At 46.8% G+C, this 27,169-nt stretch overlaps 1 protein-coding gene across 2 annotated transcripts in view; it reads left to right on the top strand.

Moving 5' to 3' along the window:
- Positions 1-27,169, top strand: part of LOC126533718 (uncharacterized) — a 336,510-nt gene that overhangs the window by 238,877 nt on the left and 70,464 nt on the right. For both annotated transcript variants that reach the window (XM_050180905.2, XM_050180904.2), the window contains exon 7: positions 21,988-22,182. In XM_050180905.2, coding sequence (XP_050036862.2) covers positions 21,988-22,182 — 195 coding nt within the window. The remainder of the gene's footprint in view (positions 1-21,987; positions 22,183-27,169) is intronic.

The following is a 27,169-nucleotide window of genomic DNA, read 5'->3' as shown; positions in this document are numbered from 1 at the left end:
GTACGCAGCACCAGTTTCAGACCGCTACGGTATCAGAATTTTACGATTGAATATCACATTCAATTTTTTCTCTGCTGAACAACGTCAGCGATCGGTTTTAAACTCTGTTTTAAACTTTTTACACTTTTCAGGATCACGAGTGAGGAAACGGAATGCTAATCTGGTTAACCTATCTACCTTTCTAGTTATTCTTCTCTTTCTGGGGCTAAGGGGCGAAGCCGAACGCATGCCCGATAGGCGACTGGCTACAGCTAGTAAAGGCGTGATTAAACTGATAACAAAAATGTTTGCTGATTGACGCAACCGTGGAGCATCCGGCCTCTATCGGCACCAGAGTTGGTGCGCTGTTCCAGCGAAGTTGACACGGTACGGAAACCTAAGAAATGCGAAGCATACTACGAAGCAAATTGAAAGCATATTTAACTTTAAAATGTCAAAAAAGATGTGACTGATGGCATTTCACTAAAATTAGGAGTTAGAAGCGAGCCTGGGGCCAAATTGTGATGAAAAGAATGGGTAGTCGGATATTCACTTTCACCAGAAGTAACTACATTAGTAAAACTGTGCACACCTCTACCGTAGAAAAGGAAGAAAAAATATACGCAATCATTTACCAGGTGTTGGCAAATTCTGTTCGCAAGAACTTCGGACATCTTTAAAAACAACGAAAGGCATTTCAAAAAGACAGGGTCCTGTGTCTTTTCTTTTTCTTTCTTTCAGACTCTTTCTTCTTTCTTTTTTCGTTGCCCGAGCCACATCTCTCGCAGGAACCTCTTAAAGCTAACGGCGTCATCAGACGCTCGGCTTCACGGAAAATGATCAGAAGCCCGGCCTTTCGCCGGCCCTGTTCCCGTCATCCGCACGTCTACTAAGCGACGTGCGTGATCGCATTTAAGCTGGTCGACCCGCCAGCCGCGATATACCGATTTTCAAGAACTGCAGTACCCCTCTCTACGCCTGTGGGTGGTCCGCAGGCACACATTTTCTCTCCCCGTGGTATGCCGCCCCCCAAGCCGGGCAACTGAATCGCAGAGCGAACGCTCCGAGACGTGACGTCATCTTAGAGACTCCCGGGGAAATGGCGTTTCTTTAGGGAACAAGGGTGTAGGGAGGCAGCGAGCGACTGAAAGCCATTCTCGCCGGCGACGCCGCCTGCCTCGTTCAGATAAGCAACAGGCGAAAGGGTGTCTAGGAAGGAAAGCTTGAAAAAGGGAGTGGGGGACGCTTTCAAGCGTGTGCTGCCTTCTACCAAGCAACACGGGCGATTTATGTCGGCGGTTTTTGGGGCGCGTTACGCATTCTTTTCTTTCTCACAATGGGGTTGGCGCTACTTTCGCGTCGCGCGTGTCGTCTGCTCTTCCCTTCTTTCATTTTTTCGTCTGCCTCGATCGTCTGGCAGTTTGTTAGGCCACTCTTTTTTCGTCGTCTGCTGCTGTCTTCGCCGGTTTGCATGCGTCGTTTGATATTTATTTGTTGCTGCTGCCGTACTCCTGGTAGCCTGCTACGGTGCTCCTTGAGCTCCGGTTTGCGTAAATCTGTACTTAAGAGCATCCTGCGTCCGATTTTCACGTGGGTGCTGACATTATTTACACAGACGTGGATGATCTACCGAAATGGCTTTTTACGCTTTACTGGAATTCGCAAGAGCTCCGTTTCTCAATTTTGCAGCGCGATGTCTGACAGGCAGTTTCTGACCCGTGTTATTAATATTTTTTTTGTCGTCTGCTCATCTCCGACCCCCTTCACGTCCGCAGTCAGTTTGTTGCTGTTCCTACATATTTGACATATTCTATAAGGTGCCCCTAGAGCCGGCTGTATACCTGTCACGGTGGGTTAGCTTATCATACACCCATAATCTTTAGCATCCGGGGTTACATATGTAGCGCGAAAGCAAGTTTTTTTTTTTTCTTTCTTTACGTAAGTGTTGCCGATCAACCGGTTGTTTATGCACTTACGGCACGCTTTCAGTAGCTCCATCGCTCGACTTGCGTTCCATCGGCTGGCCCCCCTTGTTAACGACGCTGTTCGCGTCGTCTGCAATGGTGCACCTTCACTGTTCCTGGCTTCTCCACTACGGCATGGCATATATTCACAAATCTTCCATCGTGGGCACTTTGTGACTGATATTGGCGGGAGGCTGCAGCCGTTTGTATGCATTTTTATGATCGACCGAAGAAAAGAAAACTATCATCTGTTTGCTACCGTACGTTTTTACTCGGTTGGTTTTGTGCTCGCCAGCGGCGTCTGCATTCCTGGCGTTTCTTGTCGTCTTCTACAGTGTTCGCTAGGCTCTGTGTTTTTCTTTTTTTCTTCGATAAACACTCCGGTTTCTCCTAGATCCCTCCGCACTGCCCCGCTACCCGATTTCGACTGAAGAGCTAAGTTTATTTGTTCAAGCGTCAATCATCGACAGGGAATGTTTTGTGTATGTGACTAGTTTTCTTAAGGGTGGAAGGAAAGACCTCACTAAAAAAAAAATCTCAGAGAGATCTTATAGAAAAAATAAGACAACGTCAGTTGCGCTGACGACTGACAGTCTTCTATTTAAAGAAATGCTCAGTGGAGTCAGTAGTTGTTCGATGATAGATGGGAACGCCGGCCAGACAGTCCGCGTAAGCTTCTTACGTAAATTACAACCAATACTCATACGACTATGAACTGGAAGTCTTCCCATTTCATCACTTCTTTTTCACTTTCATTTATAACCCTAATTCCTCTTGTCAGCTCAATGATGATGCCATTTTAGAAAGTATTTCCACTATGTTAGTCTACATAAACGTGGGGCGTACTAGCCTGATTTATGTGCCTTGGAAGCCATTGCGGTTTTCACAAAAAATTGTTGGATGTTGCCATAAAAAGAAAACATTGCTGACTCCATCCACCACTCTTTTTTCGCATGTCAATAACTGCATCGGGCAGATCGAACGGTCATTATTATCCGCGGCGAAGTGTCACCCTAATAAGGAACATAAACAAGCCGCAATATTACAAACCCAATAACAAAAAAGGCCGTACAGTTTAGCGAACATTGCTCTTTACGAGCTCACCGTACTTTGACTTATGCATAGGCATATATCAGCACCATCAGCATCACCAACAGCCTATTACATAATCCCGATCGTTATGACCAGTCTACGTCAAGCACAGGACCCAATTACTTTAAATTGGATTGGCACCGTATACATATAGAGATCACATTACATCATGGACTTGAGAAAGTGTTCCACGAGCCCATCGTGACAAAACAACGCGTGACTCCAAAGTACGTTTTGTAGCTGACTGCGAAAACGGTTGTACGAGAACTCGTGCTAAAGTCTCAGCATTCCTACAAAAGTGGCTATATGCCTCGAATTACTGACAGGCTTCAATTACGCAATCTCAGTATGGCGCAGAAGTTACACACTTATAGACTATAGCTAGTTAACTTTAGTCAGTTCGAGAGATATAATCAGTGAGTATTGCACAGTTCTATATGTCGACGGCGCTAACAGTATGTAGACGAGAAAAAAAAAAGAAACACTTACCTCTACTGCGCTAGCTCTTTTCTTTCGAATTGCCCAAATTCTTCGCTGAAACGGGTGGTACAAGCTCGCCAATGCGTGCTGTCGGGCATACGTCGCAGTTTAAACCAACGGCTCGTAAATCTTCGCGCCTGCGCCAAGGTGAACGAACAGGCCAGAAAACGGCGCCCACAAAGCAGAACAGATTGCTTTCTCGAAAGATCAACGTCAAAGCAAGAACTACTTCAGCAAAGTGACTCCGAAAAAAAAATATATCCGAAGAAAAATAAGCCATTAGCGCAATGGGCCCGCTATAAGAAGAGAGAAGAGGCTCTGTGCCGCGAAACAGCTAGGCGGGCACTGTTATGGATGCCCCAGTGGCTCGGCTATGGCTTGGCTATGGCCTCGCGGTGGACGGCCTCGACCTGCGGCCACACATCACGTCCGCGTAAATGTCCGGCCATCAGCGCCACCCGTGGTGCTTCTAGGCTCCACCTCCGAGGAATTCAGGAACAGCCGTTTCTTTCTTCTCCACAATTTTTTTTGCACCTTTCATTGTTCTTTTGCAACGCGTCCAGAGCTTCCGGCAGAATGCTTCCTCTCACGAGGCACTTCCGGTGGCTCCTTAGCCCGGTGTTTTTTTTTTTTTTTTTACTAAAGCTGTTTGAACAGGAATTGCTTTTTCAATTTTTTTTCATTTTCTTTTGTAACGGCTTGTTTTCATCATTTAACATCCAATCTTGGAACGTACTGTATCTCTGACATTTTCTTTGAACCGTTTGATGTGTGCCGTGCGTCCCACATAACTTGAGCCAAATTTTAAAAAATATATATGCAAGTGCCGCGTACATGGACAGAACCAAGCTAATGTTCTTTGCGTCATACACAGGGCATATTGTACCGCGTTTTTTATTTATTTCTTAACGTTTTTTAATCTACTTTGAATTTGCTTTAATGTTTCAAGATGTTAAAGACCATGAAATTACGGGGTTCAAGAGGAAGGGGGGAGGGAGGGGCTTCAACTCCAATGCCACCTGTTCAAATACATGTTAAACGCAGAAACACTTTACTGAGATTACTCCCGGGTCGATTTTAACGAGGTGAATTGCTTCTGAAAGGTAAAGTTATAATCTAGTGATTTTGGGAAGCGGAATTCGAATGTAAGGTCTGAATAGTTTCACAAATATTTCCAAAATCAGTAACATTAAAAAGAAATATAAAGCACAAAGTTCACAAATCGCATAACTCGCACGAAGAACAGATACGACAGTTCTTTAAACTGCATCCGTTAGAGCATCCTAGGCGGACACCTTAAGTGTCATTACGCATACCTCACGTGAATTTGTTACAATGTTTACACGAGTATTTTAAAAGCCCTACTCACGCATTAGTGGTGTACTTAAGGGTCATGCATAGTACACCAATTTTGTCCGCGTTAAATGTACAATTGGGTGCAATTTACATAATCGTAATATCATATTCATTTGTTCAGCTACAGAGTTTTAAGCTACATAGTTTTGTTTTCTGAAAATTTGCGATTTTCGACCATCTTCACAACAAACATGTCGACGGCCTAAATCCAAAATTTGCTTCCAACAGTCGCTACATCTTAACTTTTTCTTTTGAATTCAACAGACTTCATCAAATTCGGCCAAGTGGTTGCGGAGAAATAAAAATATCACTGTTTTGCCGTAAGGGCGAAGCAATGAATTCGATAGCAACGTATTAGAATTATACACGAAGTGTAAGACTCGTAGCTGTAGTGGCAGTATGAATTGAACTAAACGTAAGCCAAGTAAAAACGAGCTGTTGTGTAAGAGGTCCTCTGTTAGAGTCCTGCCAATGAACAATTTTGTTTATGTTTATAAATTAAAGCTACCTCCACTTTTCCCGTATCGGGTATGTTTCAAACCTCTTTCCTGGGCCGATCCCAGAGGTAGTCGACAGCCGTGCCAATAAAATTACATTATTTTCAGGTTCGAGCTATCTTATTGCTTCGAACTTTAATATTCACGTCTGAGGAGATTTAAGATAAAATCCATGTGCTGTCGGTATTTTGTTTCGTGACATTTGTTTGTGGGCTGCCATTCTCAAAATTCTGTTGAATAATTTTGTCAAGAATGTAAGACCTGGTCTGAGAAACTTTAGTGATCGAATGGTGCGGCACTATAAGCCCGCATATGACTCACGTCACATATCATGGCGTGGCACGTAGCGTATATGTACCTAAATATATGCGGAACCTCACGGCAACGCCGACGACGACGGCAAAAGTGACCTTGGAGTGTCCTTATAGTTGCTGTCACAATAAAATCATTTCTCATTTCCCTTGTAGTTAAATATAGGAGCCCCCGAGGTATTAACCTTGTAGTGCCATACACAGAAAAAAAGCGAACCGCCGTAGCTGCGAGATCCTAAACAATTTCGATTACGTTTCTTTTTAAACGTGGGTGCACGTTACATGCACGGATTACGGACCTTCTATTACATTCCGCCCCATTGAAATGCAGCCTCCGCGGTCTGGAATCCAACCCTCGACCTTGCGCTCGGCAGCATAACGTCATTGCCTCGGAGTCACCACAATCGGGTCTTTCATACTTAGGTGGAGATATACGTTGAGACAAATATTACCAGCGTGACTATAACGTACGAGACCTGGACAGCGGTACCATCAACGATTCGTTAACCCAGGGCCTTACTTGAGCCCTAACCCTCAGCCACGTCCCTCTTTACCCTTCCCCCTTTCAATAAAGTTTATTACCACCACCACCTCGCAGAACAACAGAACCGTCGGAGCCGGGTTCGAGTCGACGTCGAGTCCGAGTCCACGTCGGGTCAGAGTCGACGTCACCCAGCGCATGGGTTTAGAGATGCTGATGTGGTGATCACAAGCATCCGGACTGCGCGAAACATTAGGACCGTTGTAAGAGGCGGCCTCACTGCGTGTCCACGGACAGTTACTTCTCATAATTGCTGCGGCATTTAAGATGAAGACACTGCGATGCGGTTTCCTCTCATTAAGACGAAAGACGGCTCGCGTGTGGACTTGGACGCCATCTTGCTTGCGGCTTAGAGTTGCAACCGGCCATAATTTGTAAACATTTGTAGGTAATCGTTCACTCGCAACATCTTTGGCGGAGCTGCGGGTTAACAATGTTTTGGTTTTATATGTACAACTTCTCTCTCCCTTCGCCCAGTGCGCGGTAGACAAACGGCTATTTCATTGTTCTGACTATCAACTCGTGTCAGTAATGTTATATTTCTCTCTCTCTCTCTAACACCTTAATTGTTTATTGCTACATTTAACTACCAAAATCCAAACACCGTTCGGCAGGAAGCATGGTTAGAACGACCTCTTCGACTTTATATCATGTTTTGGGCTGTAAACTCCTATTAAAAAACAAAGCACTGGTATGTTGGGTGAATAAATCATTAGTACAGAAATTTAATTATTAGTCATCGGTTTCCCCAACAACAGACGAATGAAGACTGGCTCTATAGAGAGAGAGAGAGAGAAATATAGGAAGGCAGGATGTTAACCAGTGAAGAGTCCGGTTGGGTATTTGCTCTATAGGATATCAAAAACGCCAGCCATATGCTTTGCATTAGGCCGCTGAGCTTTACGGGGTTGGGTGGCGTTAAACTTCACGTCACGGGAACTATGCCAGCGACAACTACGTTCGCCCAATTTCAAACTCTGCAAGTACAGACTAACCCGATTAGCCACGTTTCACCGGCTGACCACTTACCAACGTGCAGGGAGTACGTGTGAATGCTGCAAAAGAGCGGAAGCGAAGTCGCGCATAAAGGTTACGTGTGCATGTATAATATATTGGGAAGCCTTTTCCTTTCAGTCAGCGCCACGCAGTGCGACGTTCACATGAACGTTTGCACCTGACGGCGACCACAGGCGGGCAGGAAGACGCATATTCTTTCTTCTACGAATATTTCTCTGATCTCTAGTTGCCCGACGCGATCCATAGTTTTCGCAGCACTGCACACAATTATCGACGTCGAGTACAGAAAGCGAGAGTGCGAGCCATAGTAATGACGAGAAATAAAGGAAAGAGAGGCACAGAAATTCGCAATATCGAGCAATGCGCTATTTCGCGTTCAAGCGGGAAGCTATACTGCAGAAGTTCGCGCAATACCGACGGCCGAGTTCTCACCGGCAGCGCCGAAGGATTGTTAGTTGTGCGTGTGTGTGTGTGTGAGTGTGAGTGTGTGTGTGTGCGTGTGCGTGTGTGTGAAAACTGGGGGGGAAGGGGGGGGGGTGAGGACAAAGGCACAAGCGAAGAGCACAAAGGCACAAGTGCGGTGGCAGCGCGTGGCCGCATATCGAACAAAGGCGATACGACGCGACCGCGCAGAGAACCGGCGCGTTCGCGATACGGGCGTCGGAAACGTGACCATATCGCTGCCGCTGCAAGCGGCTGTACCGCAATAATCGATGCAAATGCCCGGCTCCCTTCCTCTCCTAGCACCGAGAATGCAGGGCCTTCGCTAACCAGCCGCGCGCTGCCTTCCTTCGGAGCAACAAATTTCATTAAGCCTTACTCCGCGGCCTCTAAATTGCCGGGCGATGCCGCCACTTGCATCGGCGATACACCGGCGCAAACGGCCGGACACAATGGGGAGTATTTAGCCTAGCTTCTCTTACGGCTCTGCTCCCCCCCTACGTGAACGCTCATCTGTTGTCCTCGCCTTCTTTATTTACGCGTTCTTGTTTGTTCGTTTGTTTGTTTTTGCGTGTTTATACGTCTCGTTGCTGGAACTGAGCGCGCATAGCGTCGCGTCGCTGGTCGTTTACATTTCGGCGTGGGTGCAGCTCCGTGACGCAGCAGCGCTCTCCTCCTTTCTTGGAAGTTCCGCGGAAGAAATGTGATTGTATCACCCGGGAGGACTCGGTAACCCGCGTTTATCTGACGGCGACCAGGCATCGAATCTTGGACTCGTTCAAAACGTTTCTCCGGGTTGAAAAAAGAAAACGCTGCAAGCTTCAGCGATTCCATCGGCTCGGAACTTACTTACTGCGAGAGCAGGATCCTTCTGCCACAGTGAAGACCGGCATATTGTTGTTGTTTTTTTGTGTGCTCATTCTCTAAATAAATGAGCTCTCCCGCTACGGGTGCAGTGCTTCGTAAGCGATAGCTGTTCAAGCGAGGAGGCGAGGTGCTCTGACCGCTGTTTTCAGCTGCACAGTAGAGCAGCGCACGTCCTTGCATCCTATTTCCACGCTGACGAGTTGTAGATCACCTTGCAGGAAGCTAGCGTGGGGATCCTCATCGGTAACGCAAAAGAGAAGGAAGATGATGGGGTGGATGTTGGCTACATGTGGTCATGTCCTATCCTCCTCAAAGACACTAAAAAATCTTAGTGCCACTATATTTTTCAAAGTCAGTTCTTACTGTCAACCGGTCCATCTTACGAACCTAAAACAAATTACTTAATCTGATGGCATGGGCATGGGCTCGCATCAGTACCTCCATATATGTGGAAAACGAGTCCATATCTCCAGTGTTCGTTCAGATAAAAAGCGTCTTTTATTTTCCTATAAGACATAGAAACAGGTTTACCATAATGTGGCGGTTCCTTGCCTTGACTTTTCATGCCGGATTACTGCATCATCCGGTGCTATTCGAAATGTACTACACATTCGATTTTCGTCCTCGGTGACGATGTAGTGGTGCGTCTAACACAAATATCAGCCTTCTGGAAAACTGCTGGCTGCAAAAATATGATTACATGCTGACGTATAATATCGCTTACATTTGGTTTTATGATACAGCATGATATAGTAGCTTATCATTTCCGGTATAATTATGAAAAGGACGAAGGCCACTGTGCGCAGGACTGAGCACGGGACTGGGCACAGGGCTGGGCACGGAGCTGGGCACGTGGGTGGGTACGCGGGTGGGCACGGGGGTGGGCACGGGGGTGGGCACGGGGTTGGGCACGGGGGTGGGCACGAGAGTGGGCACAGGGCTGGACGCAGGGGTGGGCGCAGGGTCTGAAGAAGCTATAGCGTGGCAAAGGCTTGCGTGCCATCGGGGATATGCCAAATTCTGCAAGTGCGCTTTCTCGCAGAGCAGTGCTTGTCGCACAACGCGCTGGCCTCTCGTAGCCTACATGTTTTTTTTTATTTATTTATTTTTACTTTCTTGAGAGATGGTACAGAAACATTCCTGTTAAACCTCGAATTTACAAGCAAAATCAATGTTCTTCAAGTGCAATTAGAACGACGTTTTGGACCATGTAAAAAGTCTAATTAGCGTAGATATGAGCAGGCTCAGAGCGATGTTTTACGTTTGGAGGGGATATGCCAGAATTTGCGTGAAAAAATAAGCCTTTTTGGTACCGAAACCTAAAAAGACGACGCCTTTACTACTATCGACAGGAACGTTGTGAATCAGCACGGCGTCTGGACACGACCCAATATATTGCGCGGCGCCCACTCCACGCTGAAGGTCTCGGAGGCCATGTCCTCGGATTAGCGTTACTGCACTGACTACCAAGTGCCAGCGTTGTCTGCTAAGGCGGGATTTAAACGCTGTTGATAAAAAAGAAACGAAATTTACCAGCCGCAAGGAATCCCCAAGATTTGGTCATTAGTATTTACTACTCACGTATAACCAATTTAGCCAAAGTGAAATTTAGTTGCAGCTAGCTGGATTGTTACGTATTCAAGGAAAAAGTTGCACGTCGGAGCTCTGGAATGTTATTTCATTTGAGACCCGAACAGTCACACTGCCTTCAAACCTTCAAGTAATTACCTTCTGCGTTAGATTAGACCTTTCTTCTTTCCATTTTATGTTTCCTTTTTGTTTCTGTAGGTTTTTGGTTACGACAGATTTGATGGCCTGAACATTAAGAATTTTCAACGCTTCACCCTGGTGAGTACAAATAGTTAAAGGAAAACGATGAAGTGAAAAGTAGGTCAAAAGATGGCACAAGAGATACATTCCTTTCTGTGAAGAAGGGCGCAAGCGCTTGCATTCAAGCGACAGTGTCAAACGAGACGCCACCACCGGGGCTTAGGAGCGCGAGAAAAGGCGAACCACCAGACGGCCAGGGTCATCAGTTCACACGATAGATATCCTTCGGGTTTAGAACGTTAAGAACTTTTGACGCCTGGTCCTGAAGAGTTCAGAAGAGAAGAAAAAAAAAGTGGCGCATTAAATTAATGATCTGAAGAAAGGCGTGACGGGGGTGATTCAAGGGGGAAACATGAACCACAATAACTTGAAATTGAGCTATAGGGTTAAAAGTGGTTCCACCAAAGCGAAGCCAGAGCACCGAGGAAGTGCAGACGGACAGACGAACAGGCAAGCAGGCAATAATTCCCAAAGATGGCTGTAGACCAGACGACAGATTTTCTTCTGGACTTCAAAACTGCGAACTTTGGAGGTCTGGCATTGACGGCCCCCAGAGCGGGCACAAAAAAGGGATACGCTGATGATCTGAAGAAGGTTACAAAGAGGGGGCAATTGATTGGAGAGCAGGCACAAAGATCGGTGCATTTTCAAGCTAGTTATTTGAAAGAAACGTCGCCAGAAGTGTCATGCACTCAGTAAAAGCAGACGGGGCAGACTTTTCTAGAGCCACAAGACGATCTTGGACATTAGGAGCATTTAACGCATGGTTTTGAGGGTTTCCACAGCGTCAAGAACATAAAAAATAATGCACTGAACATGAATCCGAAAGAGGGCATAGAGGAAGCAACTTATTGGAACAGATTCACGCAATGCCGTGCATTTGATGAAGAGGCTCTAAAGAGAGAACACCACTGGGTCACCAGTTCAGGCGACACAGATTTTCTTCTGGTCCCGAACTTTAGGAACATTCAACGCCTTTAAACGACAACTCCAAAGAAAGGGGAGGGGAGTGAGGAAGGGGGGTGAGAGGAGTGAGGATCTGGGGCAAAAAATGTGATGCAGTGAAGACGAATCTAATGGATGGCATAGAGGGTGCGATTCATTTGGGAAGCAGACGCGCAAAAACCGTGCAATCCAGCCACCGGGCCGAAACAGACGAACCCACCACCACACGAGGCTAAAGCGTCGAGGAAAGGCAGGCGGGGTTCCCAAAGCCACGCCAGCAGACACTCATTTCCAGAGTCGCTAGTTCAGCGCTGCCCGCACGCAGCCCGGAGAGACGCTGCGGCTGTCATCCGCTCGTAAAGCCGGTTGATTTATGCCTCGCCGTCTGGTCTCCGACGAGCAGACGGCAAGGAGGGGAGAGGCAGAAGGAAGGCTCTGTGCCGGATCCCGAGACTTGAGGCTCTAGCAACGCTAGGGGCGAAACCCTGGTAAGCGATCAGGGCTACCCTTGACCGCCCTTATAGGTCGGGGGCTGCCTGCTTTCCGCAAACCCACTCCTAACGCCGAGGCCACAGACCTACGCCCCACGTCCGTCCATACGGTCGTTACGAGACCACGGAGCGCCCCCTGGCGGGCTAGTTGTCTTTCAAGCGCACCGCTTCCAGGCTCGTCATTTATCCATTGCCGCGCGCTTTGTGCTTTGGTTGTTTTGATCGCCTCATGCTTCTCAGCTGGCTTCTCTGCGATATTTTATCTCTGTCTTGTTGTTTTAGCTGTGGTTTCTTGTTTGCTTGCTATCATTGCTGGTATTTCTTTTTGTTTTCATAACATTTCCTTTCTCCGTCTTAGCTCGTTGGTGTGGAAGCTGACATAGGATGTGGCATCAAGACAAACAATCGTGATGACTACGTAGGCGCTAGAGGACGAAGATTCGAATGGGCAGGCACGCCAGAAGCTAAAGAAGCCAGAGACAAATCGCGCATGCAATTCGTCACACAGGTCCTCGTCTCCCTTCCTCTTTAACACACATTATATATTTCTTTTTGTTTAGACTGGTCATGTGGCTTTGATTCTTGTTTCTTGTTATTATTATTCTGTGATCTCGGGGCGATAGCGCAGATCATGTAGCGGTGAGACAACAGGAGAACAAGGCAAACAATCCTATAAAATGTAGACAAAAGAAGATACAACTTGTCGGTTGGTCTCGGAGCAGATAGCATCTGTATCGCCTACGTTCTTCTTCTAGCTGTCTCCTTTTTTTCTGCACTGGCAGCCTCTGTTATACCGCACTTTTTTTTTGCTCATCATTTGTCTCAGCAGCGTCTGCGGCTCCTCATCTGCCAGAAGCGACTGCCGTTGTTCCCTTCATGGACACGTGATCCAACCCCCCCCCCCCCTACTCACGCCTGTTATATCGGTTGCAGATTAGAACGAAACAGCGAGTAATGATAAATGGATTTGGGTACGACAACGCTTCGGGGAGAATAGCTGGGGCCCCGCATTTCAATTTGCCATTGCTATCCAAACGAATGGAGGAAAGGAATCTGGCGATGAAATGGGCCCTCATGTACTTTGGCATTGGGCCACAGTGCAGAAATCCGGGCATATCATAAAGATGGACCAGACGTACCAAGCCAGGCTCCAGCAGTTAATTTGCAGTAGCCTTCTGGAACCTATCGTCGGCCATTATCAATCACCTCTTAGGAAACATTTCGTTATAATGGATTGTTGAGCTATATTTATGCCGAAGTAACAACATAGGTTGCTGTTAGTCATTGTCTGGCGTTTTGAAATTTGTCGTATCCTGTCTTTGCCGTCCTTTCGTATCTCGCCGGCCTGTTCGTCTCGTGGGACCAAAAATTTCACTGGCTTTTACTCTTCAAGTTTCCGGGCAAAACTGTTTGGATTCTGCACTGATTCGTCCTGACCGCGCACTGCGCAATGTTACTTTGTTGACTCAAGACTCAGCGTTGTTGTTTTTTACGTGGTTCTATGTCTGAACGCTGTTTTAGACAAGTCAGAGAAAAATAAGTAATCATTTATTTGTTTGAATTCATTAGTCTGTTTCAATAAATGCGTGTATTCGGCATGAAAATCGTTTAGGAGGACTTTACACTTGGCCAGCATAGACCTGATCGAAAATAGGCTGAGTAAATTAATTACTGATTATTCAAAAGTTTTATCAATGTATTTGGCACCGTCCACAGCGTTAGTGCTTCTTTGTTTCTTTATTATACCCCATGCTCCCTAATACTTAAGTATGAGACAAGATTTTTTTTCGGTCCGTTGCAAGCAGAAGCACTCAAGGTGACGCGAACCTTCAAACTTCTCCTCGCCACTGTTGTTGTTGTTGTTGTTGTTCGCCTTCAAGTTGGAGCATTATCGTGTTAGGCAATAGAATTTTCTCCTAGTACGTCAGAAGCCTCGATAACAATACTCGGTGCAATCCATTAACAAATCAGGGAGCCTGACAATCAAGGCCGTAATAATGCAGCCATCCTATTTCAATGGAAATTCCTTTTTTCGCGCTTCGTCAGTGGTCGGAACGGCGGTCCGCGCATGTTATCACTGGAATTGGCCGTTCGTGAGCGGTGCATTGACCGAAAGAAATCTTCACACCGACAGATGCGAGAACGTAGTAGTATTAAGACGAGGACAGAACAAAACACGCATGGGTGCCAACTCCCAAGATGGCGCCCCTGTGCGTGCTTCACATGTGCCTTGCTACTGTCCTCGTCTTCGTTCTGAGCAGTTTGCGTATCTGTTACCACAATGAACCAACTAACCCAGGGTAAACTCTCGATCGAGAACGTTCGCATTATATCGGCCCAGGCAGCGGACACTCCGAAATGTATGCCAAGTTCGAAAGCATCGGACGCCCCTATGCTGAAAACATTCGCGCGGGATTCCGCTCCGAAGAAAAACGGTAGCCGGAACCGAAAAGCGCGAGCCTATGTGGGGGGCGGTGCATCATCTCTCGACGCCTGGCCGGTAAAGCCCGCAGGGCGAATGCTGCGGTCATGGCGACGCGATGAAGAATGACCCCGGCAGAGGTCGCGCTGGCGATGCGGTGTAAACTGTAGAGGAGGGAGGGTGCGCTGGGCGGACGCCGAAGAAACCAGATGGTCCCTATGACCGCGGCTCAGCCCGGCCCCGGGCCCAGATGAATCGCCGACTGGCTGTCCTTCTCTCTTCTTCCTACATCTTGCCCCCATTCCTTCTCTCTGCTTCCTTGACGTACGCCTTGGGCCTCCCGTGTGGTGGAAAACTTCGGAGTCAACCCTGTTGCAGTCAGGAGCGGCGGTGCGCGCATCCGGAGGCTCAGTCCGTGCGAAGAACACTGTCGTTGAGACGCTTGCGTCAGCGAGGACCTTAAATAGTTTGTACTTTACATGGTGTGGTGTGCTTCAGGATGTTTGTGCGTGTGCGTAGTACACTGTACGTGTCGTTTCTCTTTTCGGCATTGCCATCTGCAGTGGCGGGCTAGTCTTGGCGCCAGACCAACCTCTCCATGATTCATTAAGGAGCTTCTCTTTCATTTCTTCCCTCTCACGTCGTGCGTGCAAAAATCTTTCGGAAAGGACTCCTAGAGGACAGCTCATTCGAAGGAGTAGCCTTATGCTCCGTTGCTATTCACGAGGTTGTAGGTTCGAATGTCCGCCAAGGAGGCCACATTTTGGCTGTAGCAGAATGCAAAAAAGCACGTGGGGCACGTCAAGGAGCCCCAGGTGGTCAAAATGAATTCGCAGAGCACCATTACGCCATCTCTCGCAGCATCGGTGTCATTTTGGGACGTTAAGCCTGTACGGAGAATCAGTTGGATCAATCAATTAATCAATATGTCAGTCAATCGATCAATCAATCGCTGTTTTCGGTGAAGTGCGACCGCAAACAGTCACAGCTTGTCCGACGATGACAACGACGGCACGTCAATGACACGACGATGGTACGAACAACAACTCAACAGCGGCAAGACAGCGACATGACGACGGTACGTCAGCGACACGACAGACCGACAATGACTGAGCGGTGGTACAATGACACGACAACGGTTCGTCGACGGCACGACCACAACCCGACAACGACACGATGAAGGCACTTCAACGAAACGACGGCAATGCGACAATGACCAAACGACGGCCCCAACACTACTCTTCACATAAGGCGAGCTTTGGAATAGAAACACGGACGGTGAAAGAACTTGCGGCTGACTTGCCCTCAGCTAATAATGATACACGATGATAGCAAATATTATGATTGTACTCGTCTGCAAAAGGCACCACGAAGGCCGGCTTATGTGCGTGTGCCCCTAATAGCTACCGCTGCAAAAGCTAGGTGGGTAACAGCCATGTTAGAGATCGGACTATGGCAAACACGGCTTCTACTCGAATGAGCTAGAAGGGGTATGCGCTACTAGACACGCGCGAGGTCGGCTGTCACAGTGGTTGGCTGTCGCGCGAGGTTGGCTGTGAACCGCATACACCTGTACATGTGTCTGCGGTGCCCATTCGCTCTATGTCTCAGTAATGTCCTTTACATATCCAAACACACCAATGACATATTCAGCCAGTGTGTTTCGGAGCAGTTTTGCAGCACTACATGGGTCGTGGAAGACTGCAGATTAGCGTTGCTGTTAGTGTAATTGGACCAGCGTAGGGATACACACCAACCAGCCCAATGATGATGAATCCTTAAAATGTTGTTAATAGACCCGCTCAATTTCCTAATGGCACCTTTCAAGCAGTCTTCTGCTATACCTTCGAAGCATTGCCAGAGTGCTCTGATACGACCTGCCGAACATACCATAAGTTGACTACGTTGCCTTCGCCACCTGCGTCATACCGTTTTTTCTTTCCTTGTCTCCTCACACGGTACAGTTGTACGTCTGCTCCCTTAAACTCGCGTCGTCTGCTGGGGCACTACTGCTCGCATCTTCTGCCTTGTCCACTTTCTTCCCGAGGTTTCCCATCGGCCGTATGATGCACGTTCAAGATTCGCTCTATTCTTCCTTCGTTTAGCTCTTTTTCTCTCTCTCTCTTTCCTTTTTCTTTACTTTTTGCCTTACTGACGTTTTATTTATGCTGCTATCATCGTGGCCTTCGGCCTTCGTCCTCCCTGGCCTCTTCGGTTTCTCTCTCTAAGGCTGCCAAAAAAGACGAGAAAAAAGGAACACAAGTGTAAGGCCGTTCCCTCTGGTAACCTATCTCGCGCGGTCCCTGCCACGATGATTTGCTGCCTTCCTCGGCGCGGGCGCCGAAGCATGCGAAGCCAAGCCCAGCCAAGACTGGTGGCCTGCCCCTTTTGCGAATCCCTGGCCTTTTCGCGGGCTTGTCGTGAGAGCATAACACGCCGCGCGCGCCGCTATCAAAAAACTATCCTCCGCGGACCTCCAGGCCTCTTTTCACCGCGTGATCTTGTTACTTCAGTTGTTGGTGTTTGCCTCTTACGCGGCTCCGTGACGTATGCTCAGATAGAGGGCCATGGCCGTTCGAAAATTCCGTACCTCGTTACCTCTACCCTCTCACCCCCCCTTCCCTCTTTAGGGACTTGGAAGATAGTTCTACCTCTTGTGGAAGCATCGAGAACTTGTTCTTTACAAGTAAAGCAACGTATAAACCAAAGGAAAAAAAAATAATTTTCGCATGTTTTAGAAACTGCAGCAAATAAGACAGTAAACGCTCCTTTGCGCATGCGTAGGTGCTTCGTGAATATCTTCTGGGAGGCGACACTTATGCGGCAGTTAGCTGTTCACCTGCGGCTACCATTAGCCTCCCCACGCCCTTTATAAGGATTTATAAAACCCTTACCTTTTCAAAAAGAAACCACACGTCACATAATCTCCATATCCAATGTTCCTATATGAACATACGAGATCCCCGTATATTCCCATTTGTTAGGGTTATTGGACACGATTGTTATGGGACGCCGGGTGCCCTCAATAGGCTATAAATTGAATTACGGTTATATTTCAAACAAGACTGAGAGTCTTCCTTCAGCATTGGTTGTGGTGCAGGCAATTAGCACGACGGGGGATCAGAGAGGCCGAAAAAGTTTATGATAATGTCGGCAACCACCTGCTAAATTCAAGAATGTTTATCTTTGGCATTCGATAGACTCTCTATCTAAATCGGTGACTTTCGAAGCGCATTCGAACTCTTCACAAAAATAGCTAAATCTATCAAATTAAAATCAACCATTTCATATCGTAAAACAAAAAAACAGCATTCGGGGCTATCACCCCTAACGACTTTCCTTTGTAGAATGCGGGCAAAGACTTCAGTCTGTCTATGGCAGAAAAAAAAAAACTCGAACAAAGGAGCTTCTTTTAGTAGCGCAAACGTACTGAAATGGTGCGGCAACTGCATCCGTCTTTATCTTTTCTTTTTTTTTGTAGCAGTAATTCTTCATCTCACATTTCAGACTTCCATGAGAAGCAATTCGATTAAATACAGCCCGACAATATTCGTCGCACATTTTCACACTCCTAGATCTTTCGGTGCCAGTATACGCTAAAGATCAGACCTAGAATTCTGTTTCCTGCCGTCGATCCCTCTTTTCCAAGTTGATGTTGGCTGTCATTGTCAACCTTTAGTTGACTCTCTGCCGTCTTTCTGCTGACTGTCAAGGATAACTTCGTCGGGAAGTCTCAGATACTGAACTTTGTATTGTTCCAGAAACTCATTATCTATATTCCACCACGATAGCTTGAACTTTAAAAGCTAAGCACAACGCCAATGCAACATGACGTGACAAAAACGGGCAGCACTAATGTTGCGAGCTAAAGCCATCCGATTCTTTGTTTCTTCTCTCAAGTGTTTCTTTAAATGGTATCCTTGAACGTATGAATTGTCAATAAGTTCTTCTTAGCCACCTGCTTCTGTGCACGCTACAACTGTACAAATGCACAGATCCATTGTTAAGCTTTATTGACGCGCTCGGGCCGCCATTTTCTCAGCGCTAGAAGTGTTCGCGTAGCACCTTCTTCCTAGTTTTCTTCTTGTTTTCAGTCAGCTGTCTACCTTTTAATTTTTTGCGCTAACTTGACGTTTTATAGACGTCGCCCGAAGTTCACTTATAACACAGTTCTCGGCTGTCGCGTCCCGACTTCTGTTTTTCTTTCTCTTCGTTTTACTATCGTTGTTGTTCTCATGCACTCTTTGCAGATAGATAGATAGATAGATAAATAGATAGATAGATAGATAGATAGATAGATAGATACATAGTTAGATAGATAGATAGATAGATAGATAGATAGATAGATAGATAGATAGATAGATAGATAGATAGATAGATAGATAGATAGATAGATAGATAGATAGATAGATAGATAGATAGATAGATAGATAGATAGATAGATAGATAGATAGATAGATAGATAGATAGATAGATAGATAGATAGATAGATAGATAGATAGATAGATAGATAGATAGATAGATAGATAGATAGATAGATAGATAGATAGATAGATAGATAGATCACGCATCTTTTATCGAGTCCCATATATAAATTGTAGTAGGTACGTTCTGCGTCAACAACTTACGCATTGGGGATCTGACAAAGCGTTTGATTTCCCGAGCATTTAGGTGCCCGTAGTTAGTGAAAGCGTACAACATATCGTTCGCATATACTAACTAGTGCAGAGAGGGAAATCTTAGTACCGATATATGCGTGCCCAAGCTGCGGAAATATTAAACTTTTTTTATATACTGTGGTCTATAAAATTTTGACGCCGAATGTCATTCCCTAAATCAGTATGAAGGGAACACAGTAATGAAGTAACCTCACAAATCCGACTTAACTTCCCAGTTTGCGAGCTTGTGGTTCTTTGGTAATGTGTATTTTGCATAACTTTGACTATTCTTGCATTTTTATTTGTTCTATGTTTCTTTTTGTCACAAAGAGCACCTCAGAAGTTTTCTATCTCTGTAGCTAGATTTTGCTTAATATTCTTCGTCACATCTCTTCAACAGGCCCCTGTTGAAACTCTGTTAAACCATTTAAACTGTTACTCGCTCCAATATGCTCAATTTAACGCCCTGTAACGGCTACTGGGGCCCCCGGCAAGCTGTTTAAGTAGGGCTTGTCGTTCAAATACAACTCTCAAATCACTTTTGATACGGCTGAGTGGCGAACCACGCGTTTATCGCAATCAAACCAAATGAGCGACAAGAAAGCTACTTGCTACAAGCCGGCGTGTCAGATTCGAATCCTCAATATCACGTGTAATCATCGCGCAAAAACGAATCCGGCGTCCTTTTTGTCACGTTGCTCACTACTCTGGTATATATACCTTCTGCATGCTCACATCGCCGAAGATTGTCTCCCCTTTCTTTTTGCAATTCTTGTTCTTTTCTCGATTTAAGCTTCTGTCATGCCGTAGCGGTTTACTGGCACATACCAGTCGATACACCCTTTTATTTTCTTCACGGCCGCTTAGCGACGACGTGCGAGTATTTTCCGCACGCCACCTTCCGGCGAAAAAAACAAAGCGTCGTCTGCAGTGTGCGCGCGCACTCCAGACGACGCTTTCACGCATCGATGGCATTATTTGTTACTTCCTTTTTCTGTCTTAGCTCATTTTCTGTGTTTCATTATTTTTTAGTGCTTTGTTTTCTTGTTTTTCAGGGGGGCCGGAGATTTATCCCCGCTCGAAATGGCCCCCTTCGTCGTCGCTTCAGAAAACGTGCTGATGCGAAGCTTATCTCGCCAACGCTATTGAGTAACCCGGGCACCCGAAGAATAGGCGGGAGAGAAAGGGGAAAGTCACGTGACACCAGAATAACGCGAGAGGGAAAGAAAGAGTGGGAATAAAAGAGAGGGAGAAGGTACAGGTGAAACATGCGCGCAGAACGATTGTAGGAGAGAAGGGTCAGGCGAAGAAAGAAAGAAAAAAGAAATAGAAGCAGTTTTCTTTATTCCCGTACCTCTTCTTGTAAACCCCGTTACTGAGTTCGCTCGATTTCTCTTCGGCGTCGGCGGGGGAAGGAAAGAACATAAGAAAAGAGGGAAGGGGAGAGGATAGTGTGAGGGGAAAGGATAATTGTAAGAGAGGGAGAAGTGGTGTTGGCGAAAAAGCGACGGGTGTTTCGACAAGGATGGAGGTTGAAAAACGAGTCGATTGGCAGGGAGTAAATAATGCCGTGTCGTTGGCAGGATTGTACCATTCTTACTTCTTTTTTTTTTCACGTGATAGACGTTGTGCATTTAAATGAAAATGAAGATAAGACTTCGTATAGCTGCGTGACGGTGACGGCTACGCCTTCGTTGTTAATAGTAGAGGAAGAAGAATTTAAAATGTATACGTTGTAAAACGCATAAAAAAAACTTCTTTTTTCAATCTTGCGGTGACTGCTGCTACTTTTCGCAAACTAAGCTTCAGAAATTTGACGGCAATTTTCGTGGATGCATTGGCCTACCACCAGTTAGATAAATGTCCTACTTTCTTATTTAGTTAGTTTATTGCAACCACTTACGTAACAATGCCCAGCAAGGCAATAATTTGAAGGTCACCATAGTAAAAAATTTAGGAATTGCATTTTCCATCGTGTAGTAAGTTAGAGTTGTAGTTTTCGACAGTAGTTAGAGGACTACTCGTGACACAACGGGCCGAACATGTCGGTATAAGGTTTGGCACCAAGCTCATCAAGGGCAGAAAAGGAAACGCATCGGAGTGTGAGTACCTCTGCGCTTTCTTTTTGAAGGCACTTTCGATTGAACGGCTGTAGAACATGTTATCTCGAAAAAGTGCGCGGCAAGTATGCAATCCATCGATCCACTGTTACTGCTTCTCGAGTTGTATGTGACTACCATGAGAGCGAATTTGCGGGCTTTATTTCACTGTGCCATATATATATATATATATATATATATATATATATATATATATATATATATATATATATATATATATATATATATATATATATATATATATGTGTGTGTGTGTGTGTGTGTGTGTGTGTGTGTGTGTGTGTGTGTGTGTGTGTGTGTGTGTGTGTGTGTGTGTGTGTGTGTGTGTGTGTGTTGTGTGTGTGAGTGGCAGCACAAATATATAGCCTCTCTCCTGTGGCAGCTTCTTTCCCTCGGCCTCAGTCTAAGGGGGTAGCAAACCGGCCGCTCTTCTGGTTAACCCTTGCTCCCTCACACCCATCATCTACCTAGTGTACATATAAAGCTCCAACTGGGGCTAGTTGGTATGGCGTCGTTCTGTTTGCTGCATATAAAAGTACAGCGCAGCAAGCTGAACTGCTGTATACGTACGTATTAGATAACGAGCAAGTGAGCGCTCACAGCGATGCCTCAAACCGACGAGCGATCTGTTTCCGCCTCGTCTCCCTCTCACTCCTCTCCTAACGCGACGATGTTGTGTTTCCGCCTCGTATCACTCTCCCTCTCTATCCTCTCCTAACGGGAATATGTTGTGTTTCCTAGCGTTTCCGCCACGTCTCACTCTCCCTCCTATCCTAAACCTGCGATGTTGTGTTTCCTAGTGTTTCCGCCACGTCTCCCTCTCCCTCCTCTCCTAACCCTACGATGTTTTGTTTCCTAGTGTTTCCGCCACGTCTCCCTCTCCCTCCTCTCCTAATCCTACGATGTTTTGTTTCCTAGTGTTTCCGCCACATCTTACTCTCCCTCCCTCTCCTAACCCGACGATGTCGTCACGCAGGCAAGACGTGGACGATGCTGGGCAGCGGCTCGGCGCAGGAGCTGGGCGCCGTCCCGTGCGCGGTGTCCTGGCTCTTCCGGCTCATCGACGAGCACAAGCAGCGCACGGGCGCCCGCTTCTCGGTGCGCGTCTCGGCCGTCCAGGTGGCCGGACGCTCCGAACACCTGCGGGACCTGCTCGCCGAACAGGCCAACGGTAGGTGGACCATACGTCATCGCGAGTGCGAAGCGAGCACGCTCCTGTTGCAGGCGTACGGCACAACGACGTACGCAAGGCCGTATGGGTCGGCAAAATCAGCGGACGCTCACTCGTACTCGTACTTTTTCGCGCCTTTCTTTTTGTCCCCGCTCTTCTTTCCGTCTTTACTTCCCCTTTCCCTTCCCCTAGTGCAGGGTAGGAAACCGGAGGCTTTAACTGTGGTTAACCTCCCGGCCTTTCTCTAATTTGCATCTCTCTCGCTGTCTCTCTCTCTCTTTCTCACTCGTACTCGCTTACCAGTGTTTATTTTTCTTTTTTGCAGGCTGCGTAGTCACTCGTATACTCGTACTCTTTTCGGCACTCACCCGCGTTCCTACTACCCACTCACGTGCACTCACTAGCGTTCACTATATAGTCGCCTTCCGCTTCTCGGCACCAACTCACTTTCATACTCACGCTACAGCTCCTCACTCATCGTCCGCTGAAAAATCGTCGACGACAGTCACTCGCGTTAGTACGCCCGCGTCCACTCAAACTCGTTGGTGAGTTTTAGGTGTTCCTGCAAAACCGCGGGCGTTTTTTTTTTTTTTTTTTTTTTTTTTGGGGGGGGGGGAATTGCCGGGCGAATGGGGCAAACGTGAATGGTCGGAGTGGTGACGCTGCTGGGTGACGCAGAGCTCAACGCGACCTGTTGGCGCAGAGTGAGCAGAAGCGGAGGCGAATTGAGTGAGTGAGATCATAGGGGAAAAATAGTTTTTGCCATACGGATGCACGTACACTCTAAACCTGTAAAAAATAGGGAGTCAGCCCTCGAGAGACCTTGCGCACACAATATGCAGGTCAGTTTTACTAATCATTTAAGTAGGCTTTCAAGATCTGGCTGCCCTCTTTCGGTCCTGCCGTCAGTGGCCGAATCCCTGCGACGGCAAGTTAAATGCAGGTACGCTAGTGAATGAGCCAAGAGCCGATGAGTGGAGACGCCAAATACCGGACGTTGTGCCCTTATACGTGCACAAGACGAGCCACAACTTGAAGGAAAAAAAAGAAGAAAAAAGATGGCGAGTAGGTGTGGAGTGCCGGCCGTGTTGTCCGCACCGAACAGGCTGGCCCAAGTGCGTCCTCGCGTCATCTCTAAGATAGGCTGCCAAGCGAAACACTTCAAACCCTCATGTGCAGTGCGCTGCCGGGGTGGTACGTATATGAAGCACCCCCTGATTTGCATAAAGTTTCATTCAGAACAAACTGGCCGCTGCGGTAATGATAGAATGAAGAAACACGCTACAGTAAATTGAAGGAAGACTTGATTGTTCACCTTTCGACGCATTGTAAATCCTGCTTTTGTAGAGCGAGATATCATGGCGTAAAAGGGCTCGGCAAGAGCAAACACGAAGCGGCACTTGAACTTCTGGAAGCGCTTCACATAAAACAAAAAATTAAAGCACCCGTGCGTCATAGTTGCCTTGTTTGTAGAACGCGGTGAACAAGATTTTTTTTTTATCTTCCAAATCATTCGGCTGGCGATGATAAATGTCCTCTGTTGTAGCGCGTTCGTTGTGGCTGATGCATTGGAAAGTGTGTGTTACCGGGTGTCCCACGTAACTTGAGCCAAGCTTCAAAAATACGCATATGCCAGGTCGCTGGACAGAACCAAGGTAATGTTGTTTTCCGTCGCTTGGAGATACTCAGATTATTTTTTTTTGCATTCCGCGTAATAACATAATTAGTCTTAAGTAATTAATAAACTTCCCAAATGTTATAATTAAATGAAACGGGTCAATGGGAAAAATTGTTGAGAAAGACGAAATAACCCTCTACACAGCTTTCTGTTGCTCAATACGTGCTACATAGAATTGTTTTTGTTTGTTTGTTTTTTGTTTTGTTTTTTTGTTTTGTTTTGTTTTACCAAGCGCTAGAGAAGCCCACGAATATACAAAGTGCCTCGAGCGGCCAGTCGCGCGGCAGTGTAGCATGTATAGGCGGCCTCTTATTTCTTTCATCTGTCTGCATCCCTGGCGCTGTTCTATAGTTATGATACCACAACCAACCGACACCACCTAGATAGCACGAGACCCATCCGCTCCCATCTATGACGTCATACCACTGGCCCACTGGCATAGAATCTAACGGGTATGCTCCCGAGTAAGCCGCGGTGATTTTAACGTCGCCGCGTTCGTCACGCCAGCCTTGGCAATGGGAATTTCGGGCCAGTAGCATGACGTCATCGATCGGAGTGAACAGGCCTTGTGCTATCTACGTGGTGTTGAACCAACTCGCCCAGCTGTCGCAACCTTTGTGATACATCAATGTCAGCGAAAGCTGTAAAGCGAGTTATAACGCACTTCCTCTGAACTGTACTATAGGGGTCTATTTAGCTGTTGTTAGCCAGGATTCATCCTTCGATACTCTGGTCATAGGGACGCTTCGGGGCTTCCACGCTGACTGCCTTGCTGTGCCACGCCTTAAGCTAGTTGACCCAGCTGAGGTTTAAGCCGGTAAAAAAAAAAGTGACGTGAGCATTAAAAAATAAATTGCAAATTGCTGGCTAAAAGAAACTGCGCACAGTACAGTAGCTGTCTATTAGATGAAGTGTACGCAAGAGAACCTTTCTTTTTTGTATATATATGTAATTATTCATAATTGCGTCTCCAAGAAAAAACTCGCGACTTCGACGCAGGTGAAGTTGAAGCGGTTCTTTGATAGGCGTTTTGACGCGTAGCCCAGCGTCAAAAACCGACGCCCCCACGAAAACTGTTGTGAAAGTCTCCTGAACAGCTTCGCTATGTCATGACCGCAACAGACACGTCAGCGTGGCTTTATTCGCGCTAGACAGCGCCGCCTAAGAAAAACGAGAAGAAAAAAAAACGGAGGACGCCTAAGCTTCGCCTTTAAGAGTGGAACGCCGATAGTATTCAGACATCCCTGACTGCTTCTCACGCTTCCCGGCAACCGGAGCGTACGTAACCGGAATGCTTCTCGGAAAACGCTGGCTGCGAAGGCTATGCACGAAAGCGGGCCGGCGGGCTTTGCGGTATAAACGCGGCCTCTTGCGGGGGCCACGATGCGGTGGAGGCGAGCGCCAGCTGGAGTTATTGCAAGGAACCGGGCGCGCCGCTCCGTGCCCCCCGAGACACTCACCCGCGCGTCGGCGCGCGCAAATAGCAGACGTCGCGGCCGGTCTGTGTATTGTAGAAACGCTGGAAAAGGGGCTTCTTTGAGTTTTCGCGTAACAGAATTATGTTTTCTTGTACAGTCAAATTACAATCCGAGAGCTATCGTGTCTGTAGGTAGCGTGTAAGTCGCAGTTTATGATTTTTCCACCTATTTCAGCTTGAGCAATTCAATTAGTTCAGTAAATTTTTTGCGTAAAATGGAGGGCCTGGGTTTGTGTGGTTCGAAAATCTTTTTTGCCGAATAGACGTCCGACGCCGACACCGGATTCTCTGTGACACAAGATCATTTTTGTATATACGCATCTCATAGCATCCCTTCAAAATTATGAAAAGATTGTCTGTCATATCATCATTGTACATAACCATTGTGTACACTGTATATATTGAACATCATTTTAGACATATGACAATTAGTTTATGCTCACCTGTGCTTTTCCGTGGGTCTATGTTGTTATATGTTAATGAGTGAGGACTCGGACACTACTTTGAGAACGTGCCATCTATACCATCCTTCGTTTCTTGTACATATTATCGTCCTGGTGGAATTGTGCCATGATTGTGACACAATGTTTGTATCATTCCTTGTCCAAATAAACTTTTTCTCTAAACTGGCTCCTTAACGGTGTCGCGTTAATATTTTGCCGGGGTCGAACGCGGGTAAACCAAGTTTGTCGAGTGATAGCACGGTTTTGCTTGCTTTTGGAAAGGACACAGTGGCTGCTCCGCGCTGCCAGAAACTACCGCATCTAGAATTGCACCACAAGACAACACACAGACGCTGCTCGGTGCGGAAGCAACCGCGAGCGAATCGACCTTCGTGCTGCCTCTCGCTTCAACGTGAATTAATCGTCGAAGGCACAGAGCATACGAAGCTACCAGCACTCGGGGCACTTTGTGCACTTTGCAGATCGCTTTGAAGATGGGGCCCGCGCGACCACGCACTTTGTCTACGTCGTAGATCGCTTTCAAGATATGGGCGCCCACGTGACATCCGTAGAAGCCGCCGGTAGTGGCAGGCTAAGCCCCAGTTTAAAAACTGAACTATGGGGTTTTACGTGCCAAAACCACGATCTGATCATGAGGCACGCCGTAGTGGGTACGCCGGAAATTTGGACTCCGGGTTCTTTATTGTGCACCTAAATCGAAGTACACGGGTGTTTTCGCATTTCGCCCCCATTTAAATGCGGCCGCAGTGGCCGGGTTTCGATCCCGCGACCTCGTGCTCAGCAGCCCAACACCATAGCCACTAAGCAAACAAGGCGGATAAGTCCCAGTTTGATCTTGGCTGAGCTTGACGGTAACATTTACCGAACCAGGCGTTTTCTGGGTTTGTGTCTGAAGTAGAAGAGCTATCGCTCTGAAATGTGCCCCATGATAAATGTCACCGAGTTTAGAGCCTATAGCATTTATCGTCACAATGTGGTGGCATAAACATCCTTCGAGTAAGGTTTGTGAAAGCGAACTCTGCGATCGTATTCAGTAATGCAACTCAAGAGAAAAAAAATAATATTGCTGGTTCCCTTTTTTGTTATAGCACTAAAGGACACGAAGTAACAACGACGTTACTTCACAGTACTTCAGAGAGTAAATATACATATGCGGACAGACAAACTACCTTGACATGAACCTGCGCGTTCACCAGCAAAACAATTATAGTTATGAACGATGTAGTACGCAAGAAACACTGAACGAGTTGGCTCCAGCGCAATGTTCGCTCAGATTTCATAGTGGTCATTTGTATATGTGGCATTTCGTGTATGTGTAACTGTGCCTTTCCGGGGGTATACGTGTTTATATGTTGGTGCGTGAGGAAT

Source organism: Dermacentor andersoni, chromosome 7 (assembly GCF_023375885.2).
Source record: "Dermacentor andersoni chromosome 7, qqDerAnde1_hic_scaffold, whole genome shotgun sequence".
Lineage (NCBI taxonomy): Eukaryota > Metazoa > Arthropoda > Arachnida > Ixodida > Ixodidae > Dermacentor > Dermacentor andersoni.
Note: the sequence above shows the minus strand (reverse complement) of the source record. Positions and strands in the feature narration are given on the sequence as shown.